The sequence below is a fragment of the Acromyrmex echinatior genome, chromosome 14 (genome assembly GCF_024713525.1).
Source record: "Acromyrmex echinatior isolate Ae372 chromosome 14, ASM2471352v2, whole genome shotgun sequence".
NCBI classification, from domain to species: domain Eukaryota; kingdom Metazoa; phylum Arthropoda; class Insecta; order Hymenoptera; family Formicidae; genus Acromyrmex; species Acromyrmex echinatior.
This window is the reverse complement of record NC_141865.1, coordinates 4,230,098-4,254,347: the sequence shown is the minus strand read 5'-3', so window position 1 is coordinate 4,254,347 and position 24,250 is coordinate 4,230,098. Positions and strand designations below refer to the sequence as shown.

Genomic DNA, 24,250 nt, shown 5'->3' with positions numbered 1-24,250 from the left:
TTTTTTTTGTTGGTAGTATTGCTTTCTAAATGAATCTCCATTGCATATGTGCGTATATGTGTGCGTACGTACGTACGTACACAGTGTTCCGTAAAGACCGGAACAACGCTTAAGAGGAGATTCCTAAGATTATTTTAAGACGAAAATTCTAATATCAAAATGTTATTAATACCATGTTCTCGAGGTTATATTAATAATCTTTTGAATTATAAGCATTTAAAATTAGCGAATTATACTGCCTAAAAATTTGCACGTTCAAAATGCTAAAAGTGAAAGCTAATTATTGCCTCTTGTAAATATTGATATACAATTATATTATGCAAAAATAGAATTACTGATATTTTTAATTATATATATATATATATATTATGTTATAAAGAAAATATTTTCTTTCAACATATTAACATTAGGATTTTCGTTTTAAAATAATTCTAAGAAATCTCCCCTTAAGCATTGTTTCTTTACGAAACACCCTGTACGTATCTACTATTACTTTATAATGGCAGATATTTTAATCAATATAATTTATCTCCAGTATCATTTATACGATATCGAGATATATATAAGTTGTTTTACATATTATATACAGAGTGTTCCGAAATTGTTTACTAAGCGCTCTTGTGTAGATATAACGGACTAAATTAAATCGAAAAGTCTTCTACCTCCCCCCCCCTCACACACACACACAAGATGTTTCAAAATTCACGGACATGGATTGTATAGCATAATTGTATATTAAAAGAAACTACTTTTTCCTTTGGCAGAATAGTGTTTGAATTTTTATAAAATCTTCAGCAAAATAGTAAAATGACGTACATGCTCATACGCCATATGTATGCGCCGCTCCTGATTCATGCGTAACGTGGAGCGCTCATTCGTTGATTTAAAATTACTCTCATTTAAAAAGTACTGTTTTGAATGCAATTTTGCCAGAAGAAAAAGTTGCTTCTATTGGCATATATAGGGTGGGCCATCTATTGGTACGTTTTTAAAAATGCGATCAAATGAGCATACATTGATATTTTTTATTAATTTTTTTTTTGTTGTGAAGCTAAAAGTATCCGCGTCAAGAATGAAAAACGATTTCGTTCATGTGGCTCCCTCTACTGGCCTTACAGTATGCCATTCGGTCACCCCAATTATTAATGACATTTTGGACTATTGTTTTTCAAAGCTGGAATTGTCTCACACTTTGGGCCACAGCCTCAATATTCTCGGGTGTGCGCACTGTCCGAGCTCTGGGACCACTTCTGTCATCCACAAACATCCCTTTCTCACGAACTTTCCTCACCAATTTGCGTATAGCTCCTTCGGTGCTCCATATTTCTTTTCAAAATTCGTACAGTTTCGGCGACACAGCACTGACTTTGAAAATAAGTTTTTAAAATTTCAAAACGCTCTTCAAGAGAAAACATGTTGTTTCGTGCCGCGGACGGTATGACTAATAAACTGTCAAAATTTCGGGTCTGTAGCTCGTTCGGTGTTGCCATACGACGAAATTCAAAAACGTACCAATAGATGGCCCACCCTATACAATCACGCTGTGCAATTCATGTCCGCGAATTCTGAAACACCTTATGTATACACAAGGTGATTCAGAACAACTCCGTGTGTCCCCTTGCAAAGACTTATTCCTGACTGAATTCTGAGACCATTTTTTCTTTATGAAAATTTTATCCGACGCTTACTTTCTGAGTTAAAGGATAAAGTTAGTGACTCACAGGCCTCATATAGAAAGTAAGCAGGGGCGGCGTACCAACCGTCTAACGCGAGCGATCACAAGGGACACTCGTTGAGATCAGCTTTCTGAGGACATAAGAGTTATTCTGCTTCACATATAAATGCACATACACACACACACACGCGCACACACACACACACACACACACACACACACACTTAATTTGACAGCAATAAAAATAGTAATACACGGAAAAGAAAGATTAGTTGCCACAGCTAAAATTTAGGTATGGCAGCTAAATTCAATATTATATGAACACCTAACGTCATGTCTGCGAAGTCTAATTTCCATTAGCTGTGAGGCCTAAATATTATTTATATAACAGAGAAGCATTTTGTTATTATGTCAATGTATTGATCATTGCAGCAAACGTTTTTCTGTGCAACAGACAATTTGGTAGCAAGCACAGCTGCTTTAGCAAACCATATTCCGTTGTGTTTGTAGAGACAATTTTCTTTTACACAGCCATATCCGATATGACAACTAACTTCATGTTGCTATAAATTGATCTGTAATAGACATGCATACTTGGCTATCGTCCTTACATTAGCTACAGCAGTAAATCTTTTATATGTATTAGCAAATTTTAGCTACAGTAACTAATGCAATTTTAGCTAATCAAAATTAGCTGTAGTCAAAAACATTTTTTTTCCATGTAGACTAAAACTATTGTTACTAAAGTTTCAATGCATAAAAATATTTTTTGTCTTTTTAAGAAAAATTGTATATATGTCGGTTCTGTATGAATGATCGGAGACAAATTATATTGATTAAAATTTTTTTTTTTGCTATTATAAAGTAATACAGTAGAAATGGAACATTCCATATAAGATTATGACCCATCAATTACGTTTTCCTGCTGCGATGCTATCTATAGTTTTATTCAATATTCATTCAGATATTCGATTTTTTTCGTACATCCACGAGCTTTCATGATACCTTAATTTTTGTTTCAAAATTTGATCATGTGTTTTCGTGTTCGACATCAAGATTTCTAAGCGGCTAATGGGAATTTGAATTATGTCGAATAGCACGATCATTGAATTGATTCAACTTGGACTGAATGAAACGCGATCTATTTCAACTATTTCCTGTCGTGCTTTGTCCTCTACTCTGTATCTCTGATTTTTAATGTTGTTTCCGATGGAATTTTTATTAAAATCGCATTGTAATCAATTATTTTAATTTCGACAAATATTTCCATTAATGACATCATTAAGACGATTTAATAAACACATTAAATGTTTGAAAGAAGAGCATACGTGCGTATCAAGTAATTTTAGCTTTGGCTAATGACGCAGAAAACACAATGTAGTTACTTACTTTATATGATTCATTTATTACGGATATTTTATAAATCTTATTGTAATGTGTATTCCCGAAATTTGCTTGCCGAAATGAAAGATAGAGCGCAACTCGTTTTTCAGAATGAAACGAAACCATCGCTAGCAGAATGCATTTACAATTATTGGTACTTCTCCGTATAAACTTAGACCATCGCATAGTAGGAGTTCGCTCAAAGATGCTCAAGAGGGAAATTCGCATATATCAACATTATAACTTATCTTGGCTTTCTCGATTGTTTATTCCCCAGTTGCTCCAACAATAAAACGTGATGCTGATTGTAATGTTTTTCTAATCTTGTTCTCATGTGCCATTCGTCGCCACTATCATCAGATTGAGATAATCGTGGTACTTTAACTTTGGCGCTTAGCCAGTTTGAATTGAAAAATATGGATAAATATGTATTATATACCTATAATTATATAATTACATATATTATGCGTATAATAATTATATACGATTTTTCTAGTTTATCGCGAATATAATATCGTATAATTATTAAGGCCTATTTGAAATTTCATTTAGAATGTAGAATTTTTTACCACTTGCATTTTTATTCGCTTTTTTAACTACAATACTTTGTTTCTTGAACCATCGAACTTTTGTTTTTCTGAATTTATTTGACGGCAAAGAAAAACCGCCTGTAGAAAAATATATCGGAAACACTTCGCAGTCTTATTTTTTCTGCGCTGCGCTAAAATCCGTCAAAAGTGTAAAGAAATGTCGTCAGATTTTTCATCGTGAGTTTAACGATGCGATGATGGACCAAGACCGGTTCGACGAGCAAATTGGCCAAGCAAGGTAATTGCACTGTTAGACGTTGCTACTGCTCTTACTGCAGGTGAATGAATCCCGACTCTCATGGTTCACGTTCGCCTCTTTAGTTTGTCTCTAACTAGCTATTTATACACATAAGGAGCTCGTTTCTGTGGTGATGCCACCAGCAGTATCTATGCTACGGATATAATATACCCGCACTTGCGTGCACGCACATCGCCGTGTACGATGCACGTACGTGCATTTTACTTCCATCTGCTGAGTCACTCTATATATATGCGTCCTATCTGTATATGTCCATTGCAATTATAAGTATTCTAGATATCAGTGCTCGCACTAGGAAACATGGATACGTGAATCGTTTTAAATGGAGCTGTGATAGTTTTTATTGCTGTTTTCGGACAATTATGAAATGTAGGATGTGATAGTATTGACGCAACGACGATGTCTATTCAAAAGAAACATAGATCTTAACTCTAGCGACGTGTGTTACAAAGGCTTTAATTATATGAAAATTCATGTGTATGTGTATGTACACTGAGAAAAAAAATATATATAGTCAATTTTAATAAATATTTAGTTCAATACTGAACATTTACATTAACTAAAAATTTACTTACAGTAAATAAATATTTATTCAGTAAAAAAAAAGATTGTTAAATCAAATTAACATTTCTTCAAATAAATATATCTTTATATTTAATAAATATTTAATTGGCAGTATTTAATTAAATATTTATTAAAATTGATTATATTTTTTTTCAGTGTATGCATAAGATATTGATGTAGTAATGTATAAATGATGTGTCAATGACACATAAATTGTCTATGTGTAAGTTATAGGGGAGACCGGGGTCAGTTGAATATAGGGGTAAGTAAAATAATCGAGGCTACATTAAAAAACAAAACACGCGAGACATGCGTAAACGTGTCTGAGCACGCAGCAGCGACTGTCGCTAAGTCTGTTGTAACATCTTGTTGCGAACACATCTATGATAGTTGCCATAATTTTAAAAAATCGTATACCTAAGTAAATATTTTTATTCTTAAAGTTTTTGTTTTACTATCGTATATGATTGTCCGAGATATTTGATTTCTACTTAGTTAGTAAGTGTAGTTCTTACTTAATAAAGTCCAATAGATTTTTTTTGTTTATGTGTTTCTGTTATCGTATATTGTTATTATAATGTTTTTAAAAAAACAGATGGGGATAGTAGACTAACCACAGCGTGAAACTGTATGATTCATTATTGACGATTCTTATAGTACTTACTCAAAATTTTATTCCTTTAAAGAGATTTTCTTCAGTGGTAAATGTTATAAGTTTAATTCCTTCATCTAATCTCGAAAACTAGACTTATTCGACGTGTTTTTGCACGAAATTTTGCAAAAAGAAGTATTGTTTGCCCTGCGAAGCGAATATTTGTGTTTAAAATATATTTTTATAAAAGTTTTATTAATATGTAACCAAAGATGTAGCTTAAAATACATTAATCTTTATTTTAATAATCTTAATCGAATTACCCCGGTCCCGGAGCTAGTTGAATCAGATGGAATGCATTAGAAAAATGCATTTTTTTTCATATTAGTTTCCCCTTATTATTAAAATATTATTAGGTAGTCAAATGTATGTAGTAACTGATGTAGAATTCATTTTTTCGATAAGTCTCTTAATTTTGACTGTAAAAATTCAAAACTGAAAAATGAGTCTATTGGCCCCGGTTTCTCCCCTACTTAGATCTGTTCTTTTTTAAATATTATAGTTTTGAACTAGTACAATACATTAGAGTGAAATAAATTATATCTATTTCACTCTAACTTATTGCATTAGTATAATTGTTAACGATCAAGAAAAATCTCTTAAAGCATACGGAGAAAAATAATTGAGGGATGCCACCTTATAAGACTAGTAAAAATATTCTGGCTATTTTTATCGAATTTGTGATAAATTTTATTTGCCTAAAAGTAAAAATACCGGAGATTTAAAATAGAAAGTACATTATGATTATAGTATATCATTTCAAATGGCTATTATCCTACAGTAAAATAAATCATACTTTTAGTAAAGTAAATTATATTTACAGTAAAATAAATCGTACTATTTTCAAGATTGATGAGCACAAACAACTCTCAGAACTTTTATACATATATATTTTTTACTACGCAGTAAAGTAAATTTTGTCAATGCTAAAGAAAACATTTTTGTCGATAAAGTAAGAATGATTATCATACGACAATCTCGTTTACCAGAAATGTAAAAAAATTTTTACATAAGTAGGCACATATCCCTATGTAAACTTGATAATTCCATAAAGTTTACTAAAATTCTAGCATATAATATTGTACATTTTTCTCCATACAGTAAATATTGACAAAAGGAGACTTGGTAATCCAATGACCTTGATAATCTAATTGATACATGTTGTCAAAGTCGTGATCCTGGGTAACCTTTAAGTTTTAGCCGTCACTCATTGCTCGTTAAAAAGTTATTAACGAAAGAAGTTTGAAAAAATGTTACCTTTCTACTATCCAAGACAAAAAATTTTAAAATATATAAGCCTCCCTCTGTCTAGGAGCATCTGACTTTCCATGCGAAGGGGGATCCATCTTCGCAGGGGGGAAGGTGAAGGACTTTGCTTCTCTTAGACAGTTGTGTGCTCTGAGTCTCTTTTTGTCAATATTTACCACTTAATTATTTAAATTTTTTATAATTGGCAATTATAAACTTCTAATTTTGTAAAAGTAGAATTTGGATTTTATAATATAAATCGGCAAAAATTTCCAGGAATGTTTTTCCAGGAATGATGATTGAACATCACTGATCATTTTCATAATTTTTCGTGGATTAGAAAAATAGAAAAAGATTATGATAAAATCATTTTGATTGCCATTACTACAATAGTAAAGATAAAGAATTAAAACTTGGTGAAAATTTTCCTTTTATAATAGCCTCACGACGTATGCCAAGTCTAATTTGGTACACTTTTCGTATACAGTACATATCTTGCTATACTTTATTGATTTTATTTTTTTTTTTTTATATTTTTTGATAAGATACTGTGAAAAAGCAATTAGGTAATAGCTACCAGTTTTTGGTCAAATATAATCAATTACATGTTTTGGCTAATACAACCAAACACGATTTTACCTTTACAAATATTTAGTGTTACTAAATATTGGATTTTTATCCCGTGTTTATACTACTAAATATTTGTAAAAATAAAATTATGTTTGGTTGTATTAGCCAAAATATTTAGTTAATTATTGTACATTTTGATCAAAATTTGATAGCTATTATCAAATTATTTTTTTAGTGTATCTGATATTTTAATATATTTCTTGAAACTGTAGGTTAGTTTACTAGCTTAACTGTTAGTTAAGAAAACAAGTTTTATTTTCTTAAATGCGTTTAAAAACAGTCTAATTTTCATTTTATAATAGAGAGATCTATTATATTAGCTTGAATATGTATAATATTATCTAAAATTTAGTTTGAAATAATTGATTAATAAAAAAATTTTTTAATAAATTTTAAATTCTGTATGTATTACATATTTTTGTACGTCATGAAATATAAATTTTGCTTTCTATTGACTTTTGCTACCAAATCAGTATTTTTAATTTCATAGAAAATATAAGATATGTAATTTAAATAGCAGGTGCAATAGGTGAATTAATTTTTAGTATGCAAATTCTTAAGAAACATTTGATCATTTTTTATTCTTAGAAAGAATTACCTTTTTTTTTTAACCGACTCACTTTTTTATATATTTTTTTCGAGAATAAAAAAACTCACTTTTCTCATTATTTTCATTATTTTTGACTACTCTACTCGTTCCCTGTTTTAAGATCTTAAAAGATATAAAATTGTCGGAGCAATTAAGAAATAATTAGAAATTATGAGAAATGAGAGTGAAAAAGAAACACAGACCGGGAATATTACACAGAGAAAAATATTTGAATACTATTTGATATTAGTGACTATAATTGCATAGTTAAAAAATTATGGTTAAGAGATCTATTTTTATGATTATTACTGCTAATAATAACCTTATATGTATAGTTCTTTCAAATGTGGGAAAATTGTACAATGAATTATGATAATCTAAACTATTAATATAGATTACGTTTACACAATTCGATTTACGCCGAAGTTATAACATCGATGTTATAAAACTGACCAATCATAGCTATTCCTCTGAAAAATGGAATTTTTATCTGGCCAGCCGTGATTGGCCAGTTTTATAACATCGATGTTATAACTTAGGCGTAAATCAAACCGTGTAAACGTAGTCATAATAAAATGTTAAGATACGAATCGTAAATAAAAATAATCATTTTTATATAATAAATACATTATAATGATCATATAATTATTTTCTTAATATTCGCTAACTGTTTATATGATAATAATAATCAAGAGATATGGTAAGAAAAAACTAAATGCATATCATAGTTAAAATGATCATATTTCAATGTTGAAGCTATAATATGCGTGATTAAAACAATTATAAATTTATAATTGATTAATTAAAAAAAATTGATTAATTTTAAAAAATGACTAAATGATAAATTATAGTTAAGTAATAGGACTTGCAACTATTTTTTTCTCTCATTGTTAGTGTACAGTAAAATTTCACAGAACAAAAAGTACGTAAAACAGTATATTTTATGAAGACATAAATGTATAACGCCTTATCGTATGAATTGAAGCAGAAATAAAACTTAAAAGGCTTGAGTCGTTTTTTTAACAGAATGTACTTAATGCTACTCAAAAGATTATTTGTAAAAGATATATATATATATTTTTAAAATAGATTACGTATTCTTAAGAAAACTAAATAGTCATTCATGCATTTTTCTCTCTCTGTCTCTCTCTCTCTCTCTCTCTCTCTCTCTCTCTCTCTCTCCCCCTTCTATTTTATCACATTTTTTCTTACATATATTCTGCTTTTATAATATGAAGATAAATACTTTATACAAAGTATGAGCTGAATCAGAATACATGCGTATCACATAGCTATCAATTTACATGTAAAGTCATACAAATATATTGTTCGATTTGAAACTATATCTTATGTATCCACATTCTGTAAATGTTGCGAATACTTGAATCTATTTAGAAACGAAAATGAAGTTTTAGTGAACGTATCAATGTCACTTATGAAATTTAACATAACATGCGCGTTATTGCAGCAAATTCCATCGTAGTCATTCGCCCCAGTGCAGCGTGGCGCGTCGCGACGCGGTGCGTCAATGTCCACGAGATCTCGCAGGGCCACGCAAGGGTTGCAGCATGTCGATGTCGGTTAAACGTGAACATAGGAACGGGAAAGCGAAAGAGGAAGGGAGAGAGAGGGGGGAGAGAGAGAGAGAGAGAGAGAGAAAGAGAGAGAATAGACAGTGGAGGGAGTCGCAGCGGGGAGGAAAGGACGCTGGACGTCGCGGCGCAGCCTGCCGCACCCAGTAAAGCGCCTGCTCCCCTTGAACCGGCAAAATGTATACCTGACGACGGCGACGACGCCGACGATGCTGTAGACGCGCGTCATCCACGCTGTTGCTAGGCGCGTTGCTACTCTGCTCTTTCCGTCCTCGTCCGATCGTTGCACCGACGCCCACCGACCGACGCTAGGCGCTCCGTCCGTTCGTCCGTCCATCCGATATTCACCGATTCGTTTGCAACATCGCGACGTTGCGCGTCCACGGAACCCGGGGACCTTCGAGCAAGTCAAGGTCGCTTTGCGTCGCAACGCCCGACTTGCAGGGATATCACGCGGTACCATTATGTGGAAATCGCGACGTGAAGCCAAATTTGTGATTTCAAGAGAGGATCATTAAAATGTTTACAGTGATTTCGAGAGCGATTGGTATATGATAGTGGGAGATGATCTTTGCGAACGGATAAAAATTAATGGGGTAGTGTCCGAGGACGCGCGAAGGGTAGTCGAGAGATTGAAGAGATATTCGAAAGAAAATGGAAGTGAAAAAGAGATCTTTTAAATCGCCTAGAGTAGAATGCTTCTGACGAAATGATTGTTTCATTGAAAAGGAAGGTGAGATACGATTCGATAAAAATTTGTATAAAAAAAATCTTGTAACATGTCTCGAAACTTTCTAACGTTGAGAAAGCTTAACAAATTTTTTAATTGAAAATTTTCTTATCAATTTAAGTGAATTCAGATAAAATATCACTGTTTAACATTTTAAATAAATCTCTTTTTGTTCCTATTAAAAACTTTATAGAGAAAAGGAGTTTCTAAAGTGATAAAGTTAAATTTTTTTATTTCAATTTTACGACTATGGCGATATTAAATGTGTGAGTAAATGTGGGGAAAGTCAAATCCTGAGAGATCGTTTCACTTCTAGCGTCTAGCACAGGCGGAAGTATTCGGGGTTAAAGCTTGGATAACCTGACGATGAGAATTTCGTAGCGCGATGTCAAGGTTGTACGACCTTGGTCCGGTCGATGACACGAACGGCAAAATTCTATAAAATCGAGGGTTTCATATAATATTCCTCATTTTTTGTTTCATTAAAGATAGCATATATTTTTCGTATTTTCTAAATATATTTTTCTAAATTTTTTAAGTTTTTAATCTTTTGAAGACATGAAATTTTCCATTTTAAATACAACACAGGTAAATACCTCGAAAAATATGGAAAATACAGAAAAACATTTTAGATAAAAGTTGTATGATCCGAAGTGTATGATCTGACAAAAGTAGAATCAATTTGTGAAGAAATTAACTTTTCAAGATCATAAGGTCGCTAGATATTTTTTTACATGGAATTGTATGATTTTTTTACATAATTCTTTTGATTATTCTTTATATAGAAGCATTTTATCAAAAAATCAATAGTTTACGATAATTTAAAATTTATTCTGATATATTTATACATCAAATATAAAATATCACATAAATCATTCATTGTTTGATAACTATTTTAATACTGTTTTGTAAGAATAATGAGATGGGAGAATCAAAGAAAATAGTCGGTTTTCAAAAAAATTATGCAATTTACAATATGCAACTGCATACCTTTTTTAATTATTTGTCTCCTTTAAAATTCAATTCAAACCATACTTTTATTTAAAATGTTTTTCCGTATCTTCTATATTTTTCAAAATATTTGCTTGCATCATTCAAAATGAATATCTTGCATAAACGTGTTAATAAAATCTGAAGATTTTTGTGTATGTTAATGTTTTTCTTTTTTCTTAAAGTTTTTTATATCATAAAGTTTATATCACAAATTTTTTTTATATCATAAATTTTTGATATTTAATAATGGAAAGGAATTCGAAAAAGAGAAAATATTTCTTGATAATAACATGGGATACTTATTTTATCCTTATTATTTATCAAAAAGCCTTATCATTAAAATTCTCATTGTTAAGCAAAAACAAATGCTCGTGCGCGTTTTAAGCGTTCAAATGGAACGTACTCTTAGAATTCTCATTGCAAAATAACTTCAAACTACTCGGTGTAAAATTTTATGAGGACTAAACGAGATAGAAAGAGATAGACAGATTTCGTCGGGTTTGTTATTGATTTTTGAGGCATATACATACAAGAATTTGTATAAATTTACAGGCGAATCAAAATTATCACAAGAAGAATCCGAATGTCGTATCATAATATTAAAAGCATAAATATAATAACATCTAATTTAAAGCAAGAATATAATAATTAATTGAAATTATATCTTGAAAAATAATTATTATTATATGCAATTGGATATGACTTTGACTTGGGGTCAAAATATCGGCATTCACATACTAGTCTGGCTCGATAGCAGGGGTGAGTTGCACTGCGGTGGTTGTTGGCTGCAATGACTGCGGATGAACTTAGGCGGTATCCCATAGTTTGGGGTAGGTTAAGTAAATTCGTATGTATACTTGTCCGCACGCGATTCTCTCATCGATATCAGACTTTTTAAGAAGACAGCAAATTGTTTTTCAATTGTCGAACATAGCTAACGATGATCTTATCTTATCTCACAATTATACGCGTTCGTTTCAAAAGATATTTAATACAATTTACTACTGTCTTCTCTCCGAAAAGATCGCATCGCTCGTAAAATTGCAACAAAAAAACATCTATGATCGCACGCCATCAAATTAGCATGACACAACAAGAAATTTATCGATCTAGTTGTTGTTTATTCAAATTGCTCGTAAGTATATCTTCGCGTGTATTATACGCATTTCCTTGAATCAATTTATGAGATAATGTAATATTCGATTTTTTAAATATAAATTAAGAATAATGGAGGAAACGAAATGTGATAGTACCCCAAAGTACGTTTTTTTTTTACAACGGATGTTATACAGTATACATTCTTATCATTGCCAATTTATAATATCTTAATCGTATCTACAACGTAGACATTTGGTGATTATTATATTTCCTCTATTACGATCAGGTTTAACGATCAATGTAATCGATCGCAGAATCGGAAGAACGAGACATCGAGAAGGTAGCTGAGAGTATTGATCGAAGAAGAATACACTGGAAGACACGGTTCTCTGGTATATTTGAATGTCGCCCGACTGTTTGTGCTGGAGTATCGATTCGGCGGCATCGGCAGTATGTGGTAAACGAGAGAACGGGCGCGAAATAACAGTCTGTGAAAATAGAAGATCGATTTGGACATTCATTTGATTCCGTCTTGTTGTACTACATACTACTAAACGTTTGTACGACGAGTTCTTTGATTTAATTGACGTTCCATCTCAAAGAACGAAAGAGTGCGCGTCGACAAAACATGAGCAGCTGAACTTTGATCATTCAGAAGCAGATGAAAACTTTTCTTAAAATCAGCAGGGATATATGTCTATCTGGATTGTCTCCCCATTCTGGTGATATCGTGTATTTCATCGCTGTACTGTGTTCCGTCGTGGAAACCGTCGTGGAAACAGTAATAAGTAGTAGATGGTGATAAGTGGTTCTCGTTTCGAATGAAGTGGTTTTAGGATGATGGTGGAGCGTGTCGAGGATCACCTCTTCATGTATCGACGCCCTGTCTACCGCGTCTTTCAATACCTCGAAACTACCGAGTAAGTATATCGGCCGAATGCATCTCGTCATTTCTACATAAAATAAATTTAATTATTTGTAATACATTAAAAACATAATTACGATAATTAGAAAAAAGAGATAATTGTGCTTATACTAAGTTAGAAGTGCCTCAAACGAGGGAGGGACACTTTTGCGCGCGGCACTTTGCGCTCGGTTTCTTTATTCATAAATCAGGTTTGTAGATTCAATTTAAGCACACTAGAGCATAATAGAGTTGTCACAACTCTATTTACATCGAAGCAATTTAAATTAACTAAAGAAATTATTGAATAATCAAATTTTAGTTAGAACAATTTCTAAATAAAAAAGTAAAAATGTTTATTAGTCACATATCAACAAAATTTTGATTGTGCGTACAAAATCTTGATTTCTACATTTTTTCTCAGGAGACTCTTACCCCAAGAGAACGAGGAAGAGGCTCCCACCTGCGCAATGTAGATCCGACCTTTTCTCCCCTTCCCTCTGAAAAGATACTTAAGGGCCCATTCCATGAGGGAGGTCAGTAAAGGTATCCTTCCTCGGATGCATGGGGGAAGGGACAGATTATCGAGCTCAGGCAATGATCCACCTGTGCTCTATTCCTTCCCTCTAGCACAGGGGACAGTGTGGGGGTGCACACTCCCTGGCTAAATGTCACTCCCTCTCCGCAGCAATTTCTTGACCGTGGTCAAGGCTCCACTCCTGAGTATGTCCTCTCGCCAGGCAGCGGAAACACTGGAGGAGCTCCGAATAGAGTCACTTCCATCAGAGCCACCAGTTCATCTGGACCCCAAATGACTCCGCTGTCTTAATCACTGTGCGGGTTGAACATTTTGCCCATACCGTCCTTATCCGTGGCATCTGATCGGGTCTTGTACGAATCTCGTCCGGGCAGCATCCCCTCACTTTTGCCAAAGCGATAGATATTTCCTCCGTGATTACCCTTTTTAATTCCGAGAATCGTATACGCAGCCGATAGGTAGGGCAAGAAAGTCTAACTACGCGGCCCCGTGCTATCTAGGATTGTCAGATCCAAAAGTGTTACAAAATTACCAGACATTTTGTCTTTGATAACAAAATTTAATCAGACAGAGATAGTAAGTTCAATTTACTTACACAATTTACTTACACAATTTACTAAAAAAAGGGGGGAACGAAATGGAAAATCTGTTTCAAAGGCAGAATTTGGTTACACATTGGTTGAACATTAATTAACTGTTGTGTTTAATATAAAATATAGTTTATGATAAGCACAAGATTAAAATGTATTCCATACGTTTTAATCTTGTGCTTATCATAAACTATATTTTATATTAAACACAACAGTTAATTAATGTTCAACCAATATGTGACATTTAATATTTAAAATTCTTAACATGATTAAAAACATGTTAAAAAATATTTAAAGTTTCATAAAAAATCTTAATGAGAAAATTGGATTAAATTAATATTAGGTGTACAACTTTGCTTCCGCCGTTTTATGGCTATATATGGCTTTAGTGGTAAGTGGTCGAAATAAATAGATCATAGACGTCATACAATAAACTTAGGCATCTGTCAACATAACCCCATAGAAACATTAGTCGATTTGTGTCTGCATCATAAAGTCATTCTCGATTGAAAATGTCAGTTTACGAGCCAAATTCTCGTCATTTACGGGAGGTTTTAATTTTCTGCTTCAATATGAAGAAATCTGCGGCTGAGGCATCATCGAATGCTTTTATAATACTTATGGTGAGGCCGCTATTAGTGAAAGAACGTGTCGTGAGTGGTTTCAACGCTTCAAGAACGGTGATTTTTGACGTCGAAGACCGGCATAGCAGTGGAAGAGAGAAGGTTTTCGAAGATGCAGAAGGCATTACTTGATCAAGACTCGTGTCAAAATCAAGAAGAATTGGCACGATCATTGGGAGTGACTCAACAAACCATTTCAAAACGCCTCAAAGTCATGGGAATGATTCAGAAGCAAGGAAATTGGGTGCCGTACGAGTTGAAGCCGAGAGATATTGAATGGCGTTTGTTTGCTTGTGAACAACTGCTTGAAAGGCAAAGACGGAAGGGATTTCTGCATCGCATTGTGACTAGGGACGAGAAATGAGTTCATTACGATAACCTCAAGCGCAGAAAATCATGGGGAGTTCCCGGCCATGCTTCTATGTCGACGGCCAAACCAAATATTCACGGCTCCAAGGTCATGCTCTGTATTTGGTGGGACCAGCTCGGCGTAGTGTATTATGAGCTGTTAAAACCGACTGAAACAATCACAGGCGATCAGTATCGAACGCAATTGATGCGTTTGAGCCGAGCATTGAAAGACAAACGGCCGCAATACAACGAGAGACACGATAAAGTGATTTTGCAGCATGATAATGCTCGATCTCATGTTGCGAAAATGATCAAGACATACTTAGAAACATTGAAATGGGAAGTCCTACCCCACTCGCCGTATTCTCCAGACGTTGCTCCCTCTGACTATCACTTGTTTCGATCAATAGCACACGGCCTGACCAGCATTTCCGGTCTTATGAAGAAGTAAAAAATTGGATCGATTCGTGGATCGCCTCAAAAGATGACCAGTTTTTTCGACGCGGAATTCGTACGCTGCCCAAAAGATGGGAGAAAATAGTGGCCAGCAATGGACAATATTTTGAATCATAAATGTATAACCAGTTTTTTACAATAAAGCCTCGAATTTCGGAAAAAAAACAGCGGAAGCAAAGTTGTACCTAATATCTTTAAAGTTATGCCTATTTATTGGGTACCTATTTTGGATATTCAATCACATTTTTTACTTTCTCAAACAGAACTATTTCTGAAAGGTCAAGAATTCTGGAACTATTCGAAATCTATCCAGAACTCTAATGAAAAATGATTTTTTTCAAAAATGGGGGATGCGTGAAGTTAGCCCTCCGTATCTCTAAATCGCATTTTTATGCCTTTAATGGCCAGAACTATTCCTTAAAACTACCAGGAACTCTGCAATTTATCGAAAATCTATTCAGAAATATAAAAAATTTAATTTTTTTTTAAAGGGGGAGTGTGCGTAGAGATAGCGTCTCACTTGGAAACTCATTAAATATTGAGAATCCTGAGTTTATTTTTAATAGTTCTACAGTTCTATATAGAATAAATAATTAGTTTCGTCCATTAAGACCTAGAAACCAAAAATTCAAAATGAGACGCCAGGATCAGACAGGACCAACTATGCCTAAAGAAGACTCCAGCCACAGTTTCTTATAGGATTTGAAAAAATACATAGTTTCACAAAGAATTCTGACGCAAAACTCATTATTTTAATTTTTAAACAATTATTTCCCAAAAAATAATTTTACGGGAACAAACATGAGACGCTGTCGGATTTCAAAGAGTTCTGCTAGTTCTATGATACTTTTCGTATAGTTCTGAACGAATCCTATCGCTTTCCGAAGAGTCTTGGTTATATAAAGTTTCCTCTAGGAATGAATACACAAAAAGTGAACAAATTCACGTGAATGTAATGAATAAGCGATTAAGAAACTTTTAGCTATTATAAAATGTGAATTAGTTCACGTAAAATTTTTCGGCACGTAATGAAATGCATAAAATGTGAAATTCTAGTTATTTTTTAGTAAATTTATATAAACTAACTTGTTTTTCGATCTTTCTGTCTGTTTTCTGTTCCTGTATTAGACTGCACTAGAACTTTCTCGCTTTCAAATATCAAATATATTTGAATATCTATTTGAAGTATATATTTGAAATGGATATTGCGTGGTTTCTCACCATAAATGGTGCGAACGAAGAAGAAGAGCATGCAGTTGACAGACGAAAACTTCGCATATTAAGAAAACGTTTGCGTGATGTTAAATTAAATATATGAGTAAAAGATAAAAATATGAAATGCATAAAATCACATGAAAATTTAAAAGTGAGAATTAATAAAAAATAGAAATTTATGAAGAACAGGTTAAAAAATTTCTCATTAGATGATGATTTCTCCGGCCCATCCGGAACAATTTAGGATTTATGCTCTCCTATACATTTTTCTACGAGTTTTAAATACATATTGTTTTTTTTATTTTTTATTTATATAATCAAGAACAAGAGTAATGAAATAACATGTTTTTACTAGTCCCATATGGCTCTAAGAATTTCGCGACACTTCCTCGCACAACATCCAAATTTTTTGTCATTATGTCTAATAGCATTTCCTTTTGTTTTTGAGTTCATTGTTATTCTTGATTATATGTATAAGGAACAACAAATAATGAGTACATGTGATATCCTATCAAAATACGTATGTATGTGGATACATATTTGTATGTACATACACCCGTTAAATTACACTTGTTAAATTTTCGTAAATTTAAAAGGAACGATGTAAATTCGCCTTATGATCTCACTTTCTCGTAACTTCCTTACATCTGATTTCACTTTCTCATAATTTTCTTACATAATCTAAGTCTGATATCGTTTGAAAGTGAAACTTTTCACGTGAGATTGATACGTACGAAAAATGAAAAAATGAAAGTTTCGTGAAAATTTACGATACTGATTATTTTAACTATTTATTAATATTTTAAACAATGCTTAATTATCGCGAAAGGCACTTCTAAGGGGAAAGGTGTGAGATGCTATTCGATTCTAAAGAGTTCTTTTAATTTTATGATACTTTCCGTATAGTTTTGAATGTATCCTAACGCTCTCCGAAGAATTCTGATGATATACATCATTTGTTAATTTTTTAAACAATTTTTAATCATCCTGAAAGGCGTCTTTTCGGCGAATACTGGATTTTGTCATACTTTCAACAGTTCTATGATTTCTATGGTAATTCTCGTGTAGTTCTGAACGTATTGAAACCTTGTTTGTTCATATTAACAGTTAATTTTTTTTAACTCTTCTTATTGCGCGTCGGAGTCTGCTTTAAGAAAATCTTTATGAGAGAATTTTCGATTGTCCTACGACATTTCGCGTGTCATTTTCAATACTTTCAGAATTTATTTTATATATAGTACTTATTTTTATAAATCTTCGATCCATTAAATTAAATATAATCATAACTTTTTAAGAGTTAATAATTTTAATGCAATTCATTATTCTGTCATTTGTAAATGAATTAAATGTTAGCGTCATCTCGTTGTTAGCGTCATCTAGAACCAACGGCATGGACAAGATAAGATTATTGTCCCTTTTTTGTTTTTTTTTTTGTTATTTTTTTATTATTTTGGTTTTTTTGTTTTTTTTTATTTTAATTTTTTTTCTGTTATATTTGTAATATATTTTATCTTATGTTTATGTTCATCTGAAATTGTTTCTATTATAATATTTATTTCTTTATTCCATTCGGACATATAAAAGTATGTGTGGTACGACGTTGTATGTAGATGAAACTTTTTCTCTTTTTGATTTTAAGTCATCGTATTCGTTCCATTTAACGTGGATATGGAATAAAGTGGTGTAACGACGCGCTTTTTCTAGGAAATTCACAACCCCTCTGAGAACATATCTTTTATTGCTTATTATGATATATCTAACAAAACTTTCTGGAGTATATGTTTTTAATTCTAATCTCATACTTTTTATATAATTTGAATCACTCAACATACTGACATCTATTATTATATGAGGTCCATATTCTTCTTTCTTATTTTATATGGGCTATCACATTTTGGACACATTTGTTTCGTTGAACTCACATCATTTACAGATTCTTGTATATACTGCAATCCTGCAAAATAATATTTACATTAATGCTTACGGCTGCAAACTTTTTGTTATTGATGTAGTTGCACGTAGTACATGTTTTGTCTCGTTGTAAGCTAAATAAGGCTTGGAATGTGTATTCCGCTAAATGGGCAGCGTTGCACATTATATCCAACGAATGGAATTGTCTCATATATTTAATTTTTTGAAACAATAACAAGCTAATGAGAAAAAATGCTCTTTCTGCATACTTGTTTTTGAATATTTTTCCTTGATTTACAACCATTGTCGCTAGTTGCAAGAAACAATCATCGGTTGTCTGCACAATGCGTTTGTATTGGAAATTCATTCCTATCATATGGACGGTGATATGGAGAAGAGCGTCGAAAGTACACGCATTGCATTATGGTTTTACCTTTTCTCTTAATGGTCTGATATAAGTTTTCATTTTTCATGATAGGCATAAAGATTACGTCTTGTGATTCGATACTGTTCTATTCAGGACATTTATTCAAATAAGATTGTTTCTTCCTCTAATGTCAGATTGTTTGTTATCAAATCCATCCAACTTTCCTTATAATTTAAAGAGCATACGTCATTCGAAACAGAACAGGATGAATTTTCAGGATTAACTTTTATTGTATTATAAAACTCAACTTTTATTGTATCCTGTGTATCAATAATACTGTCAGTAGTATCTATGGAATCAAGTTTTACGATATCAATATTATTGTTGAGAGTATCTGTGGAGTTATAATTTTCTTTTTCATTTATGAAACGACATGTCGAGAAACGAATCCGAAATATCAAAAGTATCTGTTTCGATCCGATTTGAGGATATTTTAATGTCTTGCTCTGTAGTATTTGCAGCAAAATCAATACGTAATCTGCCATTAAGGTAATCAAGATGGCTAATAATAAATTTATCCTCATTAGAATACATCCTTTGAAAAATCTAGTTTTGTATTCTGCAAAAATTGATTCTACGAAAGATGTCTGCTATTTCCATATTTATACTTTTAAAATATGGTCTCATAATTCCTGTCCCTAAAGGTAGATTCTGAATTAAATTTTTAATTTTTTTTGCTGCCGGCTAGAAAGCATCCATTTTGTGATTTTAATGCCAAATCGTTGGCTTTAGCATACAAATCGTCACTCCATGTTTGCCATGATAACGGAGTTTCTTCAATATCAAAATCACTTAATACTTCATGTTTTACATCGGATTCTTCGATATGTACACCCTTAATAAAATTATTAATGATTTGCAAACATTTTTCAGCTGATACTGATTCATTATCTCTATGACTAATTTCTTCATTCAAGGCTACGACTAATAATGATGATAAAAGACATTGTAATTCATGCAAGTATTGCATTTTGTACGTCTGAGAAATATATCGGAGATAAATTGATGTACTTTTTTTGGCAAGTGTCGTAAACACTCCCAATTATCAATGATTTCGATAACGTGACTAACATCCAATCTCAAATATGATGCGGGCAAATTTGATTGCTTATTTTTTATTATGTCATAATAACATTGTAAATAATGTTTAACAACTTAAAATCAAAAAGAGAAAAAGTTTCGTCTACATACAACATCGTACCATACGTACTTTTATATGTCCAAATGGAATAAAGAAATAAATATTATAACAGAAACAACAATTTCAGATGAACATAAACATAACATAAGATAAAATATATTACAAATAAAATAAAAAAACAAAATAAAAAAATAAAAAAAACAAAAAATATAAAAACAAAAAAACAAAAGAGGAACTATAATCTCGTCATGTTCACGGCGTTAGTTCTGGATAACGCTACAACGAGACACACTTAATTCATTTACAAAGGAACACAGAATAGTGAATTGCATTAAAATTATTAACTCCTAAGAAGTTATGATTACATTTAATTTAATGGATCGAAGATTTATAAAAATAAGTATATATAAAATAAATTCTGAACGTATTGAAAATGATACGCGAAATATCATAGGACAATCGAAAATTTTCTAGTCTCGTAAAGATTTTCTTAAAGCAGACAAAGACACGCAATGAAAAGAGTTAAAAAAATTAATTGTTAATATGAACAGACAGTTTTCAGAACTACACGAGAATTATCACAGAAATCATAGAATTGTAAGTACGACAAAATCCCATATCTGCCGAAAAGATGCCTTTCTCGAGAGATAAAAATTGTTTAAAAAATTAACAAATGATTTATATCATCAGAACTTTTTGGAGAGCATTAGGACACATTTAGAATTACTCGATAAGTACCATAAACCTCACTGTCGGAAATCGACCAGCGTCTCACACATACACCCTAAAAGGTACCTTTCTCGAGTGGTAAAAATTATTTAAACAATTAATAAATTGTTAAAATGAACAGAACTCTTCGAAAAGCTTTAGGATACATCGGAATTACACGATAAGTATTATAAACCTCACAGAACTGTCCAAAATCGGCCAGCGTATCATACGTACACCAAAAGACGTCTTTTTCGGGTAATAAAAATTGTTTGAAAAATTAATAAATGATTTATATCATCAGAACTCTTTGGAAAACGTTAAGATACATTCAATACGGGAAGTACCATAAAACTAATAGAACCCTTTAGAATCGAACAGCGTCTCATACCTTTCCCCTTAGAAGTGCCTTTCGCGGTCGTTAAATATTGTTTAAAAAATTAATAAATAGTTAAAATGATCAGAACTTTTTGGAAAGCGGTAGGATACGTTCAGAACTATACGAAAAGTACCATAGAACTAGCAGAACTCTTTAAAATCCGACAGCGTCTCATATTTATTCCCGTAAAATTATTTTTTGGGAAATAATTGTTTAAAAATTAAAATAATGATGTTTTGCGTCAAAATTCTTTGTGAAACTATGTATTTTTTCAAATCCTATAAGAAACTGTGGCAGCCTTCTTTAGGCGTAGTTGGCCTTGTATGATCCTGGCGTCTCATTTTGAATTTTTGGTTTCTAGGCCTTAATGGCCGGAACTATTTATTTATTCTATATATAACTATTGAAAATAAGCTCAGGACTCTCAATATTTAACGTTTCCACCACGTGAAACGCTAGCCAACAAATAGAGGGAGATTCAAAAGTATCCCGGATATATATGCCACATAATCTGCATTCAGTTTGAATGTTTTCAGCGCTTCTATCCTTGTTTTACATCTAATGAACGATAAAAATAGAATGGTGATTATAACGCGTAAACATCCAAATCAAGTGCAGCCTTTATGATAATTAAAAACATACATAATTATCCAGTACAAAAAGTAACCCTTTCAAGATTTATTGTAACAAAATATTAATAATCCAAACCATTGAGAATTAATTTTAGAATCGATTGGAAAGACGAAGGATGAGTGAGAAGAGGATATAAAAGAACGTTTAGACATACTCCATCTCACAGATATGCGCACAGAGATGAATGTCGCGAGTCGAACTTTTTGTTTCGGAATTTTGTTTCGATCAACGTCCCGAAAGGACGCTAAAACGCCTATTTCCAGCAAGCAGTGCGAACGTCGTTCCAAATTTCGAATAACAGAACTTCCTTATAACTCGGGTCTGGACCATGTGCGATCTCTACTATAAAGTAAGGAGATCATAGGGCTCTTAGAGCTGTGGCACACAAAAAGACGTAAGCAGAGAGGAAATTAACATGTTGAATTAACTATTGCTTATATTATAAGAAAAAGAAATAATTGAAAAACCGATACTAATTTCAAGCAGACAAAATTAAAGCTACAATACTTATAATAAAATATGATTTCTTAAAGCATTATTAATTAATGTAATTAACAAATTACAAAAAAAGAGCCTTTAAGAATCGGCATTGTAATAATTGCGCGTTTATTTCGATTGATCTAAGACAATCCTCTATAAATAATATATTTGTCGAACGTTTCGGCTAACTTCTAGCCTTCATCAGTAAGAGTATTACACAAAATCCATAAAAATCTTCATCCCGTGATCACATTCCAACATCAAATTTCCCCAAATAATCAGTTAAGTTGGATGGTCAACGATATTTTGACCTTAAATATAATAAATGAATATTAGAGTTGAAAAATATTTAAAAACTTACAGGAATTGCTGTGGAGATTCACCTCAGAAGTACGTCAAATACAAATTAATCCTTACATCATAATTGTAACGTAAATTTTTTTTGTGAATTAAAATTTAAGACGACGCGACAATAATTAAATAAATATATCAGTGAAACACGAACACTAAAGCGTGTCAATCCCTGATTGTTATTCTTTCCATCATTGCCGGTCGCAGAACGCGATTACGATCTCTCTTAGGTTGCACGCAGCTTCACAAATGGTAAAATGAAAGGTTAACCTCATTGATATCCGGCAGTCTATTCCGATGTTCTCTTTCTTCTGGGATTCTTGCTTTGATTCGTGTCGCTTTGAAAGTTCGCTAGGAAGAGAGCGAATCGCGATCGATACGCGCATGACGTAAAAACACAGGTGTACCATTGCGCATCGTGATGTTACGTGTCGTGACATAACGTGTGTAGTGAACCTATAAGAAATGCAGCCGCGAAATTCAAATGCTAAATGAACTCATTAGTTCCCAACAACAATTTTCTTTGATGTTTTTAGTAACACTTTCGAATATAAATAATAACATGATAGAAAAGATGGAAAAAAAACTTGTCAAGAAAATCTTAGTTCTCAGTGTCCTATTTATAGGATGGATTTTGTACGATTGTATCGAAGTCTTTTGATATTTCATCTGGATTTCATACATTGTATTCAATTATTACCAAATCGTTATTATAGATATATAACGATAAGAAAAGTAACAGCGTCACAAGTAACGCATTGTCTGCTATCCCTGAAAAATATTATACTTACAATATATGCAAGGCTGTGGCAAAGGGTTTTCGAGGCCCTATTGTAAAAATAAATATAGGGCCCTACTTTTTCATAAAGTTCGTATTAAAAAAAACTTTGAAGGGTTTTCGGAAATATAAGAAAACAGAATAATTAAACTTATATTTATTTATTAATTATTTATTTTATTATGTATATTATTATATACATGTATGTTCAATATATATAATAATATTACGTGTATGTGTGTATATATATATATATATACTTTCATGGGCTGGATGTGGCTCATGAACTGCTACTTGTATATCACTATCATAAAAAATACATAAAAGTCACTTGGTTAAATGAACAATTGCATCACCAATATATAATTTCATATTAAATTTTATATATAAAGATTTTATTAAATTAAAATTTTTTTTAGTGTAAATGAAATATAAATGAATATCTCATAAATTAAATTGGACAGAAACTAATTTAAATAGAAATAATAGATAATTTATGAAAAGCCCAACACACAATGCGAGGGAATAACAAGAATAGAAAAACACGATTTCAACGTGTCAGAAATTGGATACATCGAAATATATAGTTTCTGGTAGGCTCATCCCAAAGAAATATTCTGCCGATAAGCGAGGAATTCCTCTTACATTTAGCATTTCTTCTAAGCAAAAAATCTTACATGAATCAAGCGCGTGTATTTATAATAACACGTATTCATTTGTAAAAATGAGGACACATGAGCTATGATCAAAAATAAATTTCCT

General features: G+C 32.2%; 1 protein-coding gene across 4 annotated transcripts in view; it reads left to right on the top strand.

Moving 5' to 3' along the window:
- The window catches only part of Fak (protein tyrosine kinase 2 Fak), a 68,993-nt gene that overhangs the window by 19,436 nt on the left and 25,307 nt on the right, over positions 1-24,250 (top strand). The window contains exons 1-2 of one of the 4 annotated variants that reach the window (XM_087413392.1): positions 378-3,886; positions 9,712-12,923. The exons of 1 other annotated variant lie outside the window; for it this stretch is intronic. In XM_087413392.1, the coding sequence (XP_087269518.1) occupies positions 12,841-12,923 (83 nt within the window). In that variant the 5' untranslated portion in view covers positions 378-3,886; positions 9,712-12,840. Of the gene's footprint in view, positions 1-377; positions 3,887-6,904; positions 12,924-24,250 lie in introns of those variants that run through there. 2 more of the 4 variants (XM_087413391.1, XM_087413393.1) reach the window with 2 other exon arrangements.